This window comes from Haematobia irritans, chromosome 4, assembly GCF_050003625.1.
Source record: "Haematobia irritans isolate KBUSLIRL chromosome 4, ASM5000362v1, whole genome shotgun sequence".
Taxonomy (NCBI): domain Eukaryota; kingdom Metazoa; phylum Arthropoda; class Insecta; order Diptera; family Muscidae; genus Haematobia; species Haematobia irritans.
Genome location: NC_134400.1, coordinates 219,703,106 through 219,724,979, shown reverse-complemented (window position 1 = coordinate 219,724,979; position 21,874 = coordinate 219,703,106). Strand labels below are relative to the sequence as shown.

The 21,874-nt window shown below is 32.7% G+C and overlaps 2 protein-coding genes across 3 annotated transcripts; both read right to left on the bottom strand.

The window, feature by feature from the left end:
- Positions 1 to 220: 220 nt before the first annotated feature.
- On the bottom strand, positions 221 to 5,546 carry LOC142234270 (cuticle protein 19-like). Its single transcript, XM_075305364.1, has 3 exons — positions 5,389 to 5,546; positions 1,647 to 1,772; positions 221 to 1,582 (listed from the first exon to the last, which is right to left on the bottom strand). Exons 1-3 carry the CDS (start codon positions 5,392 to 5,394, stop codon positions 1,295 to 1,297), a joined length of 420 nt encoding a protein of 139 aa, XP_075161479.1. The 5' UTR covers positions 5,395 to 5,546; the 3' UTR covers positions 221 to 1,294.
- Positions 5,547 to 11,675: 6,129 nt separating this feature from the next.
- On the bottom strand, positions 11,676 to 15,621 carry LOC142234269 (cuticle protein 8-like). 2 transcript variants are annotated; one of them, XM_075305362.1, is made up of 4 exons: positions 15,544 to 15,621; positions 15,332 to 15,424; positions 13,436 to 13,576; positions 11,676 to 13,367 (listed from the first exon to the last, which is right to left on the bottom strand). In XM_075305362.1, the coding sequence occupies exons 2-4, from the start codon at positions 15,335 to 15,337 to the stop codon at positions 13,086 to 13,088; spliced, it is 429 nt and encodes a 142-aa protein (XP_075161477.1). In that variant the 5' UTR covers positions 15,338 to 15,424; positions 15,544 to 15,621; the 3' UTR covers positions 11,676 to 13,085. The 2 variants fall into 2 exon arrangements, with proteins under 2 accessions (XP_075161477.1, XP_075161478.1); XM_075305363.1 differs by lacking the exons at positions 15,332 to 15,424; positions 15,544 to 15,621 and having other exon boundaries at positions 13,436 to 13,582.
- Between the last annotated feature and the right edge of the window lie 6,253 nt (positions 15,622 to 21,874).

The following is a 21,874-nucleotide window of genomic DNA, read 5'->3' as shown; positions in this document are numbered from 1 at the left end:
AATGGTCCAGTCGGATATCCCGATTGTTCGGGATACTACAAGATTTTATTTGGTTCACATGTTGTGATTTCCAGAAAAACATATACAGCGAATGGACAGTTTTCGTCCTCAGCCGGTTGTTCCTTGGTCTCCATTGCAGGCTAGAGAATCCATATTTTGTCAACTGTTACCAAACGATGGTTTCTGCAATTACTACTAATCAATTAAGTATCATTTAAAATTCGATTATTTGGAGTATTCCAACACATTCTCTTTATTTGATTATTAATTTTTTTACTTTATTTACTTATTTTATAGAGAACTCATATTCAATGTAACTTTTGAAATATATACAAATAGGTCAACTTAAGAGCAATAATAAAAAATAGAACAGATTGGTAGAGTATTAAACCGACTTTATGAGAATAGATAAAATGTTCTGAGAAAATTTAGAAAACTAAGAATAACTAAAAGTCATATTTACAATATTTTCATAAAAAAATTATAGATAGATTCAGAGAAAAACACAAAAATAAAATATGGAAACTTAATATAACTATGATTAACAAAATATTAAATGCACATTTAATTCAAAATACTCATAAGATAGGTAGGAAGATAAAAAGTTACGTACTAGATTTTGGTGAAAACAATTTGAATAATGCACAGTGACCGGCTCTTTGAAATAAAAAAGAATATAGAAAACAAAACAAAAATTATTGAACCAGATAACCAGTTTGTTGGATAGGTCTTAAATGGCACCATGAAATTATAAATGATGGTCTTATACTAAATCCAAAAATACAATACAATATCAAATTTTTAAAAGATAAAATACCCCATTAAAAGGACCGAGTAAGAAGTTCACTAGAGATAATTAATAAATTATTTACAAAACATAAATAAAATTAAAGTACAAAAAATAGACTAAGAATATTGAGGACAAATAAAAGTAAAACGGTGGTTTTCTTTTTTTACTCAAATCATCCCAATGGAGTATTCCTTATTTTTGTGATGGAAAAGAAATATGCATTAAAATGTGTAATGTTGTGAAATCTGGTTCAAATGAAAATTGGATAAACTGAATACAAAAAGTCTAATATAACTTAAGATTTTACAAATTAGCTTATATATGAGAAGTTTTATACACTAATGTATATATATCATAGGTCAATGAACCAAAAAAAACATAAACATAAAAAACTTCATTCAATACTTGGTCATACCATATTCCGGTCCTTTGGGAAAATCAATGCGTTTGATTTTAGTCAATTATACAATATTCAAGTATCCTTCTTTTTAGAGTAATTTCCCATTAATAATGATGCAACAAATGCGCCGGAGCAGGGGCATGAGCATAAACGGGTGCTGCGTGTATGGCATGGGCTGGAGCTGCATGAACTGCTGGTGCTGTCTTGTGGACAACAGCATTAAATCCACTATGATCATCAGCACTATAGTTTACGGTACGTACAGAGCCATCAGGTTCAACTAATGAATATTGTCCCTTAACAACATCGCCATCACGTTCTTCAGCTTGAGATTTAATATCTCCAGTATGGGGATCTTTAATGCCATAGTTGAATGAATATTTGGGATAGGCCTAGTGATTTAAAAAAAAATATATTTAAAAAAATGTTTTCCATAGTTGTTAATTTCAAACTTACCACTGGCTCTGGATGAGCATGAACAGCAATAGGAGCATGAGCTAGAATCGGTCCATGGCCATAGTGGCCCAAGTCTATTGGATTTGCATGGACTGCAGCCATTAACATGGCGATGACAATGAAAAGCTTGAAATAGAAAATAAGTCTTATTAGTCGCTTTTGCAGTAAGAATGACATAAAACGTAAACTATTTCTTGCGGAAGATAAAATGCAAAACACTCGAGGGTGTTGTATTATTCGATTGAAGGTGTAGGAGTTACCTTAATACAACTTGCTTCAGGTCGTACCCTATTTACAAATTTTGGCATGAGAAATTTGTCGACGTAGTAAATGCCACATTGGAGCTGTACTATACTTAATTATTAGATTGTAATAAATAAATGTAATCGGCAAAATCAAATTTCTCAAATTGCGCTACAACTGTTGCCCTATTTATCAGATTTGACCCCCTTGCCATACACTCAAAAAAATTAACACACCATTAAAGAAAATGTAGGTTTATTTTAAAAATAAACCGTGAACACATTTTGTAATCAAAGTCTAGGTCGCAGTTTTAGTCCAATCGATTTCAAATTTGGCACAAGTAAGTGTTTTGGCTCAGAATAGAACACAATTGATTTTGGAAGAAATCGGTTCAGAGTTAGATATAGCGCCCATACATATATATATATATATATATATATATATATATATATATATATATATATATATATATATATATATATATATATATATATATATATATATATATATATATATATATATATATATATATATATATATATATATATATATATATATATATATATATATATATATATATATATATATATATATATATATATATATATATATATATATATATATATATATATATATATATATATATATATATATATATATATATATATATATATATATATATATATATATATATATATATATATATATATATATATATATATATATATATGTATGGGCGCTATATCTAACTCTATATATATATATATATATATATATATATATATATATATATATATATATATATATATATATATATATATATATATATATATATATATATATATATATATATATATATATATATATATATATATATATATATATATATATATATATATATTTCGCCCAATATGGACTTATATGGCCCAAGAAGCAAGAATTTTACCCTAATTTGCTTAAAATTTTGCACAAGAAGAACAATTAGTACTATACTCAAGTGTGCTAAATTTTATTGAAATCGGTTTAGATTTAGATATAGCTCCCATATATATCGTTCGCCCGATTCACACTCATATGACCACAGTGGCCAATCTTTTACTCCGATTTACTTGAAAATTTGCACAGGGAGTAGAATTGGCATTGTAGCTATGCGTGCCAAATTTGGTTGAAATCGGTTCAGATTTAGATATAGCTCCCATATATAGCTTTCGCCCGATTTACACTCATATGACCACAGAGGCCAATTTTTAACTCCGATTTAGTTGAAATTTTGCACAGGGAGTATAATTAGCATTGTTGCTATGCGTGCCAAATTTGGTTGAAATCGGTTCAGATTTAGATATAGCTCCCATATATATGTTTTTTCCGATTTCGACATAAATGGACAAAATACCAACATTTTCCTTGTAAAATCGCCACTGCTTAGTCGAAAAGTTGTAAAAATGACTTTAATTTTCCTAAGCTTCTAATACATATATATCGAGCGATAAATCATAAATAAACTTTTGCGAAGTTTCCTTAAAATTGTTTCAGATTTAAATGTTTCCCATATTTTTTTACTAACATTGTGTTCCACCCTAGTGCATTAGCCGACTTAAATTTTGAGTCTATAGATTTTATAAAAGTCTATAAAATGCTGTCCAGATCGAGTGATATTTAAATGTATGTATTTGGGACAAACCTTTATATATAGCCCCCAACACATTTGACGGATGTGATATGGTATCGAAAATTTAGATATACAAGGTGGTGCAGGGTATAATATAGTCGGCCCCTACCGACTTTAGACTTTCCTTACTTATTTTTTACTAACATTGTGTTCCACCCTAGTGCATTAGCCGACTTAAATTTTGAGTCTATAGATTTTGTAGAAGTCTATCAAATTCTGTCCAGATCGAGTGATATTTAAATGTATGTATTTGGGACAAACCTTTATATATAGCCCCCAACACATTTGACGGATGTGGTATGGTATCGAAAATTTAGATCTACAAAGAGTTTCAGGGTATAATATAGGCGGCCCCGCCCGACTTTAGACTTTCCTTACTTGTTTTTTTTTTGTAATATGTTTCTTGGAAATTTCCGTTGACTTTCTTGAGGGTATATTGCATTTTGTACAAATTAACTTAAAAGTATGCCTTCTTCTAGAATTCACATCGGGGAATTCATTTGAGCACTCAAGAATCCAAAAAGTTTTACCTGAATAGAATCTGAGCCAAAGATACGGCTTCTATAAAATAAAGGTATTTTTATGAAGCTACCTAGCTTTAGCCTAAATTAGGCTCACCAACATTAAAATTTAGATACGGATCTCATAGAAAGTAGTTTTATTCTCGTTTAGCGATATCTTACCCAAGCTTTTCACGTACAAATAAATATCTATCTTAAAATCAAAATTATAACAGATACTTCAAAGTAAACAATAACTTTTTTAATTAAAAAACTAAAAAAAATTTAAGCTAAGAATATTCCTTAAATTAACATTTTTTTTATTTTAAAGAAAATTGTCCATAGCATTGTGTATATATATTATATTACGTAAATTTTTTTTCAGTGGAAAGGCTATACACCCAGAGAAGGAATATGATCACCTCAAACATGTTTTAAGAGCAAAATGTTATTTTTGGGTGGTGACCATGTAACATGGTTTTCGCAACCATGTTATTTCCTCGGAAATCATGTATCTGATTTCGGCAAGCAGGTTATATTTGACGAGAAAATAACATTTTAGTGACAAACATGTTACATGGTCACCATACAAAAATAACATTTTGCTCTTGAAACATGTTTGAAGTGATCATATTCCTTCTCTGCGTGTAGTAACAGGCTAATAGATCCCTTAATGAAATCTTAGAATTTCACTTTAATCAATAATACGAATTTTTGCGTCTTTATGGGACCCAGATGCAGAAGATTGAACGAAATAAAAAGCGCCCTTGATTGAAATATAATATACAGTGAAAACTCTCAGAAGTGGGTACTCACGGTCGCCTAAATGTTGTCCATATTTCGGAGGTGTCCATTTATGAGAGGTTACTTTTAATGTAATAAAATAGCAAACGTCTCAAAAAATTTTACATTTTTGAGAGGTGTCCGGTTTACAGAGTGTCCAGGTTTGAGAGGTTTCACTGTACAATCTCAAAAGTAGACAACGTTCTTGAGACGTTTGATATATTATCACAATAAAATTAATCTCTCATAAGGTGATACCTCTCATAATTTAGGCGAGCGTAGGTGTCCACTTCCGGGAGGTTTCACTGTGTTTTTAATGGCAACAAAATTCATTTATTTCACTACATTCGTTTTTATATATTAGCATTTGGTTATGGAGCAATATAAAAATATCATATTAATGTAATTTATCTCTTTCCATTTTATTGGTTTTCAATTGTAGAGTATAAGAAAATCTTTCTTTCCGCAGTTCTCGTTCTTTTCAATATTGGTTTGTTTTTTAATTCCTTTAAGGCAAATTTGTCTTAAATAAGCAGTTCACTGGTACCTTCATTTCGTATTTTCTTGGTGTATCTTTATTATGTAAAAGGACTCGGAACACAATCCTCACTACAAAAATGTATAGATTTTTTTAACTTTATTTGTTTTTTTTTTTTTTTTGGAATCACACCAACCGTTTGCAAGAAAATATTAAACTGATGCCTATTTCAAATGTCCAAAACTCTTTATATACGTTTCAATTGCTTAAAACACAATGCAACTGTTGCTGCGGCAACGGCAACGTCTACAATATCTGCCAAACTGCATCATCTGAATTTACCTCAAACCTTTGAAGTGTGTTTGAATTACTGCTCGCTGCCCATTTTGCAGATACAGCATCAAAGATGCAAAAGACACTCAAAAAGAGCCCAACATCGAGCGGTGGCAAGTGTGACTATCAAGTTCTATAGTCTTACGGAGTGTATATGGATGATTGTGTGTGTGTGGCATATCCATGCAATGCTTTGTAGTAATCCATACCTGATATATCTTTGCACCTCCATGGTTACCTACCATGTTCAAGTGTTTAGCTGCTACGCGCAAGCGCATTTCTTAGCGGGGGAATCTCACGCCACAATTCACAGACTAATTTCTTCTAATGGAAATACAAAACATTTTTTGTTTGCATATGGAACCCAAATTAAAAGATTCAATGATAACGAAACAGAAATTGCATTGCAAACAATCTTTGGAATTGATTGAATGAAATGACATAGATGATATCGACTAATGTGGACATTATTTAATGGGTATGAATTGATTGGAATCAGAAATCACATTTTTTGTATCATTCATCAGTTTGGGAATTTGAAATAAGGCATAACGTTTTATTAAATGAATGATAAATTACTAAATTCCAATAAGGCTGACAGTACCAATCCTTGTGAATATTATGGCTTCTGGTGCTGGTTATAAAAATATTGGTTCCATAACCACAATGTCCTTAGCGGAAATATTAATACTAGAGGTGTGCGCGTGACACGAAATTATTGTGAAACGCGTGATTCACGTGAGTCGTGAACAAAATCCAAAGCAACCCTCGTGAATGTGCGTGAATGGGACTAAAATAAATATGTCGTGCGGGAGCGTGCGTGAGAAATAAAATCGGTTCATGAATGTGCGTGAATAAAATTTCTGCAAAATCACGCTCACGAAAATAATCAAGATTTAATTCACACTGAAATGAATTTGGCTCTCGAAGTACTATATTCTATTTTTGAATTTTGTTACCTTTGCTGATTTCCATTTGGAAAATATAGTGATTCTCGTGACTTTGTCGTGAATTGTCGTGCATCGTGCGTGAACGTGAGTTTTTAAAAGTAGTTCGTGCGTGAGCGTGCGTGAGTACAGGTTTTCATTTCGTGAATGTGTGTGAATGGGATTGGGTACCACACGTATCGTGCGTGAACGTGCGTGAATCAAGATTTTGCTTCGTGAATGTGCGTGAGTGTGATTGAAATTTCAGTCACGCACACACCTATAATTAATACTAGACCTCACACGCTGAAAAAATATTGTCATGCACACAGATTTATTGTCCTTGTTAAAATACGAATTCCAGTTTTGCTTAGCACTTAATACGATACAAAGTTTTTCTACTTGACCAATAGTGGATACATTTTGCGTTTTACCTTTAGAGCTTGGAGATTCGACTATAAAATTGGTACCTTTGCATAGGTACCTTTACACATTGAACTGAGTTAATTTCTCCTAACATATTGGGGACAAAAGAAATGTTATGGAAATCGCATGTAAATTTGATGATTCACAAATAGAGGATTTATTTCAGGACTTAATTTTAAATGCGCTTATTTCATCAAACATGACATAATTTGTGTTAATTTTATGAATTTGGATATTTAAATAGTTTTTGAGGACCTTTAATACCACATGATGAAAAAATTAGAAAAAATCAGAAGATAATTATTACATCTTAACTACATTCTAGGGAAATTCTTCCCTTCCTTGGCTTGGAGTCTTCCCTTCCTTGGCTTGGAGTCTTTTGAACCGGATATGCTTTTTCAGTACATGAAAGAAGACCAAGTTAATTAAACACAATTCTCACATTTCTCACCAGAGAACATACTATTGGAAATTCATCAGCAGCAGCTCCTTCGCTCTTCCGAGTCTAAATTTTTGTGGGTGTGTTTGCATCTACTATCCTATTCAAGTATAAGAGTCCACCGGATTAAGTAAACCCTATTGGTGTGGAAATTTACGAATTACTCATCCATTCCACTAGCAATTTGTCAAATATCCGTATTTTGGTAGAGTTTTGTTCCAATTTAGATCTAGCGATAGGCACTTACATGGCCACACATTCCAAAGGACACTCAGTTGTAAAGGGTGGTTAAATTGTAAGGGCCGATATTAAATGTGAACCACACCTAAACGCCAAGTTTTTTCTGAATTTAATTTGACATTTCTCTTTTTCAGACTTACTCAATTTGAACCATGGACGTCGTGAATGGGCAGCAGCGTTGCCAGAATTGTTTCACCAAAAACCGCTAGATTTGTCCAAAAAACTAGCCAAAAAAAGCTAAAAAATGTTAAAAAATAGCTGGAAAAAAGCTAAATTTTTTTGTATCAAAAGTCACATTTTTGATTGAAATTTAACAAACTTAAAGGCTTTATTTCACTTAAAATGCATATTATTTTAATTGTATTCATTTTATTTCCATTTCTGTGAGACTGTAAGAAAATCTATGCTCTATTTGCATACTCGATACATTTTGATTACTATCACAAGTCCTTCATTTATATTTCCTAGTAAAAAACTTTTTTCCCGGTAAACTTGCAATTATCAGCTGGTTAATCGTCAACAAGTCCAATGTCGCATAGAACTGCATTAGAAAATATCAATATATTTCGTTTTAACTGAATTAATGATAAATTCGTGAACGTGTACACTTCACCTAATATTACCCAAGAGAATAAAACCCATTCTAACTGTCTTGCAAGTTTATACTGAATAACTTTTATTCGAAAATTTCCCATACAAACCTATTGTCCAATTTTCGTAAATGTAAATCCATTCCATTAATAAATAGCAGATTTGTTTTGATCCTATCACTACGAATTTTTTATTGCATTTTTTTGATGTTAAAAAAATAATACCACATTCAAAACTTTATTTCCTTAATTATTTCTATGTTCTGTTCCAAAGATTTTGTACACTAATGATTTTGGTATTGATTCAGAGTCAAATTTGAATTTATTCGTTTTTTCATGAGCTATCACAGTGCTTTAAAAATGTGCTAACGACAACTTAAATTTCCAAATTCAGACTCGACTTTAAGTGGAAATTATTCTGTGTATACGTTTATAAAATAAAATGTTGAAAAACCTCTTCTATTTTTGAACGCTATTTTGGTTTGTGGTCAAGATACAAAAACTCCACAAATTTAAAGACTATTTAATTAATTTTAAGAATTTTTTAGAATTGACCCTAGCCTTCTTTCATGAAAAGATACCCATTTTTAAGTTGAATCACTTAACTATAAGGACAAAACGATTTTATCGGCTTTTGGACAAGGAAAAGAGTTTATAACATATAAGAGAAATTCACAAATGCTATTATAACCAAAATTCGCGTTCTTATTTTAAAGACATGAAATCTTTGGCCTCATGACAATATTTTTTCAGTGTACAAAGCAATTCACATCCACTATTTTAATTTAGTAATATCATAATAACTTTAGAATACGTATTAAAATAACATAAAAAGGATAAACGAGTCAAATGCTATTATTCCTAATAATTTACTGACAGTTTATATAAGGAATTTGTATGGTAATAGTAGATTTAAAGTTTACGATAACTTTTATGAATACGAGGAAAAAAACTTTACATCAAGGTGTATTTGCTGCAAAAATGCCCGCATAATGGCTGGAATAATTATTAAGGCTTCAATTGAGCTTTGAAATATGCGGAAAACCTTATTCTGGATAAAACGAAGTTTTATCCATATTTCAATAGGAACATGTCGAAAATAAAAAAAAACCAAAAATAGCTAAAAGGGTCATGAAAAAAAGCCAGAAAAAAACGCTAAAAGCTAAATGCATTTTTTCCCGCTAAACGTCTTCAAAAAAAGCCAAATCTAGCGGGAAAAAGCTAAATTGGCAACGCTGATGGGCAGAATGGTTCCAAGAAATGGCAACATCAATTTTCGAAGAAAATCATCTTCAGTGATGAGGCACATTTTCACCTCAGTGGATTCGTCAATAAACAGAATTGCCGCATTTGGGCGAATGAGAATACAAGAGTGATTGTCGAAAAACCAATGCACCCACAAAGTGTGACTGTTTGGTGCGGTTTATGGGCTGGCGGCATCATCGGGCCGTATTTTTTCCAAAATGAGGCCGGTCAGGCAGTTACTGTGAATGGTGTTCGCTATCGTGAGATGATAACGAACTTTTTATGGCCCGAATTGGAAGATATGGATGTGGACGATATGAGGTTTCAACAGGACGGTGCCACTTGCCACACAGATAACGAAACAATGGCTCTTTTGAGCAACAAATTCAATGGCCGTGTTATCTCACGTAATGGCGATGTCAATTGGCCGCCAAGATCATGTGATTTGACACCGTTGGACTTTTTTCTTTGAGGTTATTTGAAAGAAAAGGTGTACGTCGATAAGCCAGCAACAATTCAAGAGCTAAAGGATGAGATAATTCGGCACATTAACGGCATAGAACCTCCATTATGCCTCAGCGTCATCGAAAATTTGGACCATCGGATGAAGGTGTGCCACCGAGGTCGCGGCGCCCATTTGGCCGATATTTTGTTCCATACTTAATTGAGTAATACCAATATATCATAATAAAATAAAATTACAATAATTTCCTAAATAGTTTGTGTTTTATTCAAAATCAACATCGGCCCTTGAAATTTTAACCACCCTTTACTTAAAATTACTCCCATATTATTATCACATTATTAAAAATGTGTGTCCTGATAATGATAATAACATTCTTTAATGATTTCTTAATAAAGATAAAGGCCCATATACCAAAAAAATTATTGACATTTTATCGAAGGATTTTATAGGGGAAAAGTTGGTTTAAAGTAGAGGTGTGCACGTGAGTAATATTTTACTCACGCTCACGCATACTCACGACAGAAAAATCTTACTCACGTACACTCCCGCACGATATTATTTGCTAGAGCTCACGCTCACGCGTACTCACGAAAAGGAACTTTGTACTCACGCACGAAAATGTCGTGACTCAAGAAAAATATCGTGACACATGTAAAATATCGTGACTCACGAATAATTTTTTGAGTAATTTACCTTAGGGACGTGTCTGAAAACATGATCATGATTAAAATCGAGAGCATTGTTAAACTCTTAACATCCTAGGTGTCACTAAATTTGTAAATCAATTCAACTCGTAAGCGTTTTATGTCCGTGAACGGGATTATTTTCATGAGCGTATTTTTCCGAAATTCGTTACTCACGCACACTCACGAAGAAACTATTTTCGTGACTCACGTTCACGCACGACATTTGGTTTGTTAATCACGCTCACGCACACTCACGCCGTTTACATCAGCGTGAGTCACGACAATTTCGTGTCACGTGTACACTTCTAGTTTAAAGTTCACAAACTTTTTTATATATGTGGGGGAAAGTAGTTCACTTTTATACTTTATGAAAATGTTTAATTTTAAAAAAAAATTCAAAAAATTTTGTCTAAGATTTACATAAAGAACAAATTTATAAAAACTATGCTTGAATTGAGATGAATAGACAAATTTGAACAGCTATTATACAATATGTTTAAAAAAAGAACCTTAGGATAATGGGGGACATTTTATAATGTTTAACTAGATTTATTTTTACATTTATTGTGAGATTCATTTAAAGGTTTATCATATTATTGTTTTATTAAAACCTACCAACGAAATGAGATCTGTGATTTGTTAGAACTGATCTTTCTACTAAATTAACTAATTTTTGATTGCACATTTTGTCACACCTCCTTGCTTTTTCCTAATGTAAACTGCTTCCATATTTCTAGGCCAATGTGTTGTTAGCACAAGTTTTGGTCTTAAGTCTTTTGTTTTCAAATCCCCTCGGAGTTTCATACAGTCCGCCGCTTCTTGAAGATACTGGCTTTATTTAACCAGTACGGTGTTGTGTCAATTTTAGTATTTTAATTGTTGAGATGAACCTTGGAATTCCCATAAATAATTATAACTCTACTTTAGATTACATTTTATTATACTAGCCTGTAAGGGTCGCAAAGACTTAAAAAATATATAATGGCATAAGAAATAAAACCACTGTTATTTATTTGTAATTTTTCGTTTCATTTTTTATTTTAATATTTTTTTTTCGATTTTTGTATTTACATTAACATTTTGTTCTGTTGCAAATGATTTGCGAAAATTAATCATATAAAAATATACATAAATTTAATACATCTTTAAAATGAGAGTATGATAAAGAGGAAGAGGAAAAGGAGAAATAGGAAGAACATGTAAAACAACATTAAAGTAAACTCTCCAAACACATTGAAATACCAGCAATTGCTTACAGAGAGCCTTGGGAAAATTTTCAGAATAAAGTCAAAGAGAGTAACAATCTCATAAATAGATTAAGAAGAAAAAAACTTAAAGTAGAGAGGGAGAATGAGAGCATATGCGACTGAGTTCGACTTGTATTTAAATAAAAATTATAATGTCTAAAATTACAATGAGAATTGAGAATTCTAGCGTTAATATAATAAATGCATGTGAAACTAATTTTAAATTATAAACATGAGAGAGACAGAAAAAACTCACAATGGCCATATTTATAAGCATGAGGGAAATATCCTCGATTTATTCACATACCACATAGAGAGAGGGAGAAAATCTTCATAATGATTACTGTTTAAATGGCACTTCGAGATTAATGCGGCTCTGTATAAATATTATACAGGAAATCACAAAAGGATAATGACTTTCTCGAAACAATAATTCATAAAAATAATTTTCTCCCTTTCTATGATTGGCATAGAGTAGAGTAGATTTGATTATGGTCTTAAGGCTATGCAAAGATATTGTATCACCTCCATGTGGTAACAAAGTTCACTAGATAGTAGTAGACATAATAAATAAATTATTTACAAAAGTGAAATAAAATTAAAGTTATACGGTAGAGACTATGAGTATTGAGAGTAATAAAAGTAAAGACGGTGGTTTTCTTTGTTACCCAGTGAAATGGTTCAACAAACCCTCCACAAAGCTTTGAGCTTAATCATACCCATGTTTTGTGAATATCATATTGGCCATATATTCGAAATTCGAAAAACGAAAAGTTTTATGAATATTGGTGAAAACAAAGAAATTTGAGTTGCAATGATTGATGATTGAATTGTATCATGCTTGATGATTGATGCTTGTTTCATTCTTGCCTATGGTTAACTTAATATTGATAGAAAATTAATGTTTAATTATGTTGCCTTGATGGTCTTGCTATCATTTACCAAATTCCTCACTGAGAAATTGGCGCTAAACTTAAATACAAAATTTTCTGCCATTAAAAAAAAGATTTCATAAATTCTAGGCCATACCGTATTCCAGCTCATAGTCATATTCTTTTACCATTATTTTCTCCAAAGGATATTCTTCTGAGAAAAAATGTTACGTTATCCTCCATCCTCGATACCTGAACTCACTATCCTTATACCGATGCAAACATCAACTGACTTCTTAATAATGATGCAACAATGGAGCTGGAGCATGTGCATAGACTGGTGCGGCATGGATGGCATGGACGGGGGCAGCAACTACTTTGGGAGCTGTCTTGTGAACAACGGCATTGAAACCATTATGATCATCAGCTGTATAATCCACAGTACGCACTGAACCGTCAGCTTCAACTAGCGAGTATTGGCCTTTGACTACATCACCATCACGTTCTTCGGTTTGTGATTTAATATCACCTGTGTGGGGATCCTTGATGCCATAGTTGAACGAATATTTTGGATAGGCCTGGAAAGATTCAATATTCCCCAATTACTTCCTCTCGAAAGCGTCTATAGTAAATTAATTCAACTTACTACTGGTTCTGGTGCATGTACAGCAATGGGAGCATGGGCAATCACAGGTGCAGCATGTAGCAGAGGTCCATGGCCGTAGTGACCCAATTCAATTGGGATGGCTTGGGCGGCGGCAATAAGTAAAGTAATGGCAATGAAGTACTGCATAATTAAAAGAGAAAACAAGGTTTTATTGTTTGTATTGTGTTAAATGAAAATTGATATTCAAAAGTCTGATATAAGAATGCTGTGAGATTATAAAAATTTGCTGAAACAGTAGGAATTCTAAAAGATGGCTTTGATCAAATCGAATTGCGTAATATTGAGCATGCGAAATCGGTGCGGTATTTTACGATGAAGTCCACGTCAACGAAAAACCGAATCATGGGTAGGACGAAAATCGGTCTCACTCAACAAAAGTGGCCCATAATATTATCCAACAAAAGTGGACCATAATATTATCCAACGAACGCAGGCGTTATTTTCATGTTATTGTCATAATGTTCACAGGATGAACATTTATTTAGCATATTGAACGGGGTTGTTGTTCACAATGACATATTTTTTGGTATAAGGACTAACGATATGTAATTTGAAAAATATTTGCACTTAATTTCCATGGGTCGCGTGATCTTCATGTACTGATTTTATCCTTGTAAGGATTTTGGTTATAAGATGTATTTTGTATCGAGTGTGGTGGGGTTCCACCTGAATTTACTGTTTCCTTACTGCACTGAAAAAAAAAACTTGATCAGTTCTAAAGATTTTGTCTAAACACGAAATATTTTGGTACTGATTACGAGCCAAAGAAGCGAAGAATTTTAGTTAGTTCATTAGTTTTCTCTGCATTTTTATCATGTTAACCACAGCAAAATTTTCTAAATTCACTATCCTCAGTTCATCAGAAATTTTTATTATGTAATGATACCAATTTTAAAGTCTAATCTCCTTATCCTAAGGACAAAACGCCATCATTGAAAAGTTTATTGATTTTTGATCCAGACATTTTTGTTCAGGGAAATGCTAATATTTGGCAAACATGTGTTTCAGGAAATGCTATGCTAAGCAAGACTCGCATGTGACTCGAATGTAAAAATTCAAATTTTTGAAACAAATCGACCCTATTTTAGTGTGAAATATATGTAACGATCAGAATAAAACATTCTCCATGCCAGAGTAATGACACGCAGAAGAAAAGTAAACTGGTTTATGGGAAAAATTAACTTCCTTATGCGAAAATTCAATTTAAGGACATTTCTGAATTTTGACTTACAATTTACGAAATTAATTTCATAAAAGCAAAAATGAACTGAATGTCATAACCACGCTGAAGTTCATTCTTGTATCTTTGAGAGAGTACGGATATTTCAGCATTGAACTTACTCTCATTGAAATGTATACCCACGTTTAGTTCATACAATTTTTGGGACATACTTGGAGTAAAGAAAACTTTATTAGTCTGGATAAAGCTTCTTAAAAATATTTTAAAAATAAACACAAACTTAATTTTTACCAATAAAACAAAATTTTAACATCAGTTTATTAACAGACTTATGTGTATTCTGAATAATTTGGTAATTGAATTATTGAAATTCTTTGTGGTTACGGAAAAGATTGGGCATATCGACAAATGAGAAGTAGTTCATTCAAAAACGAATTAAAATTGTTCTTGAATTAAACCTCTCTTGTATAATTATCAAGTGCTAAGGTATAGTTTTCTTCAAGACTATTTCTAATCATGTATGTTTGCAACTTGTATATGTTGTTTCTTAAAAATTTTATTTCTGTTATATTTTGGCTTCATTGAAACGGGAAACTTTAGTCCTTAATGTCACGTTAATAACACTCTATCCTTCTCAGACCATCACTAATCGCAAACAGTTCTTATGTGACCGGTTATTTGCAACAGTTTCGTACCTTCATATTTTGGCAATTATGTGTGGATTTTCAAATTCGGTTTTAATCACAATCACGAGCAACAAGGACACGCACTCACGCAACACCACAGATCTAAAAACAAATTAAATTTCTCAAATAAGAACACAATTCGAATTGCAAAATTAAAAAATATTTTCTAATGGAAGTTTAGAATCAATTCTTTGTGAATTTTGTTTGTTGGCGATACCAACCGTTTGCAAGAAAACGCTGAACTGATGATTATTCCAAATGACCAAAACTCTTTATATACACGTTACAATTGTACAATTTTACACAGCATCCGTCTATCTAGCATGGCAAAAAGCTGCAGCTAATGCAGTTGCCGTTACCGCTGCCACCATGGCTTAACATCTACGTGCTACGTAAAGTACCTTCAGAGTGAGTCTAATTTTCTGCATTCAACTGCCCAAGCAGATATAACCAATTGAAGTTTTTGAAGAATCCAAACAAAAAACAGCACACAAAAAATTCAACAAACTCCAGCAAACCAAGACAAAAACTATCTGTTACCAATATTTTCGCCGAACTCAACGACACTTTAGCGTTAACCTATCTAATGTTAACTTAATCAAGTGCCACTGTAGTGTGAGTGTATGCAACGGCGAGAACTCAATTCTACCGCTAGTGTATACAGGCCAAATTAAGTTATACTCGTACTGTAACTACGATCCAAGCAACAACAAACTACGACGTCTCCCATTAGATGTCGCAGTCACATACAATGCGAATGGGCCTAAAAACTGCAAAATAATCTCAATGTTTGAAAAACCGCACCACGCATGCTCAACGACACCAAGAATGCTCTAGCTTATTACTTGTACATGATACATTTCGTTATTTAAACGCAACATGATTTTAGGACTATCCTGGTAAAGTTAATTTCTTATACCCTCTACCATAGAATGGATGGTATACTAACCTTGTCATTACGTTTATAACACATGGAAATATTGGTCTTAGACCCCATAAATTATATATATTCTGGGTCGTGATGAAATGCGATGTACATCCGTCTATTTAAATCACGCTAACTTCCCAATGAAACAAGCTATGGACTTGAAACTTGACACAAGTAGCTGTTATTGATATATATCAGCATAGTCCCCATATAAATCGCCACCCAGATTTGACTTCTGGAACCTCTAAAAAGAACAAATTTCATCTTGGAGGTGTAAATTTCATCCGATCTGGTTTATATTTGGTCCGTCAGTATACGTTCTCTACTAATGATACAAAAATCGATTCATATCGGTTTATACTTAACCCTTAGCCCCAATATAAATCGATCCCCAGGTTTTATTTCTTTGGCCTCCTGGAGGAGTAAATTTCTTTCGATCTGTTTGAAAGTTGGTACGTGATGTACAAATAGGTCTACCAAACAACTATGCAAAAATTGGCCCACAAACATATATTCCCTTATTATAAACCGATTCCATATTTTTACCTTCCCGAGCCTCTTGCAGGAGCAAATTTCATCCGAGTCGGTTGAAATTTATCCCTCCTCATAATTATTCATGTAATCCCATCTATATAAACCGATCACGAACTTCACATTACTGAACAATAATTTCATCTTCTCTCAGGACAGTCCTTATTTTATCATATATACATTTCGTTAATGTGTCTCTGGGTGCGCCTTCGTTATCTTGCAGTTTTCGTTTAGGCGTTTGTTTATTTCCCTCGCACATTTTGAAGGTGGAAGCAACATTCGAAATCAACCAACCTCTTTTATTTTTCTAAGCCTGGCCAAATTCGTAGCAATTGTGCGAATTTACGATTTTTACATTTCTGAATGTTTGCACAGTGGAGAATTAAATAAACAACCAACAAAATTTGAAATTAGGTTACACAGGCCTAAAGGTGGAGTCTTGGAGTGCTTGCATTGATATCGGCAGCAGCATAGCCATTGTCAGTGGTATCTATTAATCCATATGATACCCGTGGTAGCTATGCATAACCGGCGTTTTTTTCGGCAGCAACACCACCACCAGCGGTGACAGTGGACTGCTGCATAGCACAACACAATGACGGCGTAGTACAGCGTCGATAACAGAACATTGCGTTCAATGACTTTCGTTTTCTTTTCGACCACAAGAGATCACTTGAACAAATTATCTTGCAAAAAAAGTCATACGTGAGTTGTAGAGGGGGAGGTTTTGGGTTTGTTGCTATGGTCGTTATTATTTTGGTTATTACTCTTTTGAATAAAAAAAAAATGTTTGGTTAGTAAAATTTATTTTTAGCTTGTCAACTGTATTTCTTTCACCCTCCACAATGGTATTAGGGGTCTACAAGCTTGGGTATTCTATTTGTAACGCTCTCAGTATCTTAAAATTAGATACCTATATTTCCTAGAGCGTCGGCGAATTCTGCGATATTCTACCAACACCTGTCCGTCTGACAAAATTGAAAAGTTTAGTAATTATCGGATGTGTCAAAAATCATGGCTGGAGGAAAAAAAATAACCTTCCCGTTATAGTTTTGTTCCGATTTTAATTGATCTCACTATCACATTAAAATTCACATTAGATTTAGTGACAGCCCATTATATTACACTGAAAAAAAAGTGAACCCACCAGGAAGAAAAATTGTGTTTAATTTTAGAAAATTTAGATTAATTTTAGAAAATGTTAACTAAACAGTACTACAAACACTGACATCACGCTGATATCACAAAAATAAGTAAATATTTTTCGACAAATTCAATATAATTTATTAAACATAAATAATTATACATTGCGCCACACTGTGGAACAGGGTATTATAAGTTAGTGCATATGTTTGCAACACCCAGAAGGAGACGAGATAGACACATGGTGTCTTTGGCAAAAATGCTCAGGGTGGGCTCTTGAGTCGATATAGCGATGTCCGTCTGTCCGTGAACACATTTTTGTAATCAAAGTCTAGGTCGCAGTTTTAGTCCAATCGACTTCAAATTTGGCACAAGTATGTGTTTTGGCAGAATAGATCCCTATTGATTTTGGAAGAAATCGGTTCAGATTTAGGGCGTTTTCGTTTCGCAAAAAATATGGTGTTACACTACTTTTTCCCGTATTGTATTTTCGCTCAAATAATAGTATCATTCCAAAGTTATTGTTAATTCATAATATTGTGAGGGATACAGGATCCAAAATCTATGACAGTTTCCTTTATATTTGCCACTCAATTTCGAGAATGTTGCACCTTTTTTCCCAATCGAAATCGCCATTAGATATAGCTCCCATATATAGTTCGCCCGATATGGACTTATATGGCCCCAGAAGCCAGAGTTTTACCCTAATTTGCTTAAAATTTTGCACAAGAAGAACAATTAGTACTATAGTCAAGTGTGCCAAATTTTATTGAAATCGGTTCAGATTTAGATATAGCTCCCATATATATCGTTCGCCCGATTTACACTCATATGACCACAGTGGCCAATCTTGTACTCCGATTTAATTGAAATTTTGCACAGGGAGTAGAATTAGCATTGTAGCTATGCGTGCCAATTTTGGTTGAAATCGGTTCAGATTTAGATATAGCTCCCATATATATGTTTTTCTGATTTCGACAAAAATGGTCAAAATACCAACATTTTCCTTGTAAAATCGCCACTGCTTAGTCGAAAAGTTGTAAAAATGACTCTAATTTTCCTAAACTTCTAATACATATATATCGAGCGATAAATCACAAATAGAAATTGCTTCAGATTTAAATGTTTCCCATATTTTTTACTAACATTGTGTTCCACCCTAGTGCATTAGTCGACTTAAATTTTGAGTCTATCAAATTCTGTCCAGACCGAGTGATATTTAAATGTATGTATTTGGGACAAACCTTTATATATAGCCCCGAACACATTTGACGGATGTGATATGGTATCGAAAATTTAGATGTACAAAGTGGTGCAGGGTATAATATAGTCGGCCCGCCCGACTTTAGACTTTCCTTCTTGTTTCTTTCATTAGCAAAAAAAATTTTGTAGCTTGAGGTGAAAAATTGGAGTTCAAACTTACAAGAATATCTTTAGTGCCATACAGAGTTCAAGATGGACGCATTTGTAGTGAAATTTACAAATTTAAATAAATAATGAACTATTTTGTGAGAAGTGAAAATTTAGTACATATCATTTTTTTTTAACCAAAGTTAAATTAAACCAAATTGAATTAATGATAATTTATGTAACTTCTCAATAAGGGTATAATTAAGTCGGCCTACTCATTACTACTTTACTGCTATGAGTCTTACATATATTGTGCACTTTTTTCTGTATGGAGTTATATATTTTTTTCATTTTGACACTTGACATGTATTATAAATTAGACTAAAGTGAATGTAAATGATATGATAAATATCTGTCTACATGTCTGTCCTCCAGTCCTTCCTCTGTCAAATGTCTGTCTATCTTAAAAGACATGTATGACATACCGATGGTATTGTATTTTGTATGAATTGAGGGCTTGTTATGTACAGGGCTAAAGGTTATTTAATTTAAAACCAAAAATATTGGCACATGGCCATTGTGTTGTTTTTTCTCTCTCATTTTTGGACTCTGGCTAACAATTAGAATTGAAAACTAAAAACTACAAATCATTGTCATGCCTCATATGCCTGTCTTGCTTGCCATTATTTGCACTTAGCTGCACATTCCAATGTTTGTTGCAATTTTTTCCCAAAGAATATTTCATCTACGCCCAGTTTGAGTTGAATAAAAATTTGATAATTTACTATTTACGTCATCCATAGTTAGAACTTCAAATGGTACATGCTTAAAGTTGGCAGACTTACATTGGGTACGCATAAATTTTAAAATATTAATCCACTAGCTTTGCAACACACTACAATGGAGCTACACAATTTTAATTAACTATAAATTCGTCGAATCGAATATTTGAAAATGCATAGAAAGAATTATTAACAAACAGCATTTTAATTATACAATTATTATTCGAGCTTTATGGACAGATATAGATTAAGGAACATGGTTAATAGAGCCATTGAAAAGAAAACGCCAGATACAAATCTATACACGCCTGGACTGTACATGTTTCGGTTCGGGCGAATGAACCTTTCCACAGCCTTTAGTATAGATCTGGCTGGGAGAGATAACTCAATTTTGGGCCCTTTATGCTAACTCCTTATGGAGAAAACATTTGGGAAATTTCCTCTTACAAATTGAATCATCTTTTCTCCCACTGTACATCATCTTTTCATATAACTTACAAGTCCCTTAATCTTATTTTTATTTCGTTTTGTTACATAGTAATGCAACAACACGAAATTTATTTTTAGAAAGCTAATTTGTTAGAATTCACCTAAGTGGTGAACAGTCGAACAATGCTTATTGTTTCTACAGTCAACTACAACATATGACAATTAACAGAAACTGGTTTCCAGGATACAACAACAATTCTAACGCGTACATTAGTCGTGTTTTTCCTAGTTTTACGACGGGCTCATCGTTGCTTATTATATTACATGTTAGCCTGATACCGAAACAGGCAATTGACGTCCAAATGCATTATATCTAATTATACAATTATTATTCGAGCTTTATGGACAGATATAGATTAAGGAACATGGTTAATAGAGCCATTGAAAAGAAAACGCCAGATACAAATCTATACACGCCTAGCATTTTAATCAGCTGTTCGTGAGTTCATCAAAGCTTATTTGCTATTTATGAAGTCTCGTTTTCCATAGAAATTATATTAGTCGTTTAGTTTATAGGTCTTTTCCTAAATTCTAGTACTAAGACCGCGTTTTCGCGTGCAAACCGTTATACGCTATATAAAAAACATTCGTTTTTTTGAATATATTCGAAAACACATTTACGCAACTCATTTTTCGCTGGTAAAAATATGAACGTATATTATTTCTGATTTTGAGCACATTTAATGTTATAATGACCTATATTATGAAGGAAACAGTCTAGTTTCTAAATTACGTATACACTCAAAAAAAGAGTTTACTTGAATCCAAAGATTTTGAATCCAAGCTTCCTTAAGGATTTTGGTATTGATTCCGAACCAACGATGTGGCTTCTTTAAAATAAATACATTTTTAGCGACCTATCTGGCTTTAAATCTATACGCACAGAAAAAAAACATGGTTGGACATGGTTTTCGCATCCATTTTAGAGCATGTAATTGTCGAGAAAACCATGTATTTTGTCTTTGTAAAAATAATTTTCGAGCAGAGAAAAATGTATGCTGGTGATAAGCGTTTAAATGGTTCTCAAATGCCGCAAATATGTTCTATTATTTAAATGATACAATTTGAGACCATTACATGGTCAGGAAAATCATGTACCTGACCATTCAATTTTTCGACTTTTTTGCAGGGAAAAAAGTATTTTTATAGGTTAGGTATAGACATGTCTAGAACCATTACATGGCCATAAATACCATGTACATTTTTGTTCGTGACCATTTAATTGTTTAACTTTTTTGCAGCGAAAAGAGTTTTATAAAAACATTGAGTAGGTAACATAAATAAATAAAAACAAACAAATAAAGTTAATTTTGTGTTTTCTTTTCTCAA

What these genes read in the sequence shown, in the direction of transcription:
- LOC142234270 (XM_075305364.1), bottom strand. An exon ending in ATGCTCATCCAGAGCCAGTG is followed by an intron (nt 1,583 to 1,646) that starts GTAAGTTTGAAA and finishes TTAAATCACTAG; the next exon opens with GCCTATCCCAAATATTCATT.
- LOC142234269 (XM_075305362.1), bottom strand. An exon ending in TACATGCACCAGAACCAGTA is followed by an intron (nt 13,368 to 13,435) that starts GTAAGTTGAATT and finishes GAATCTTTCCAG; the next exon opens with GCCTATCCAAAATATTCGTT.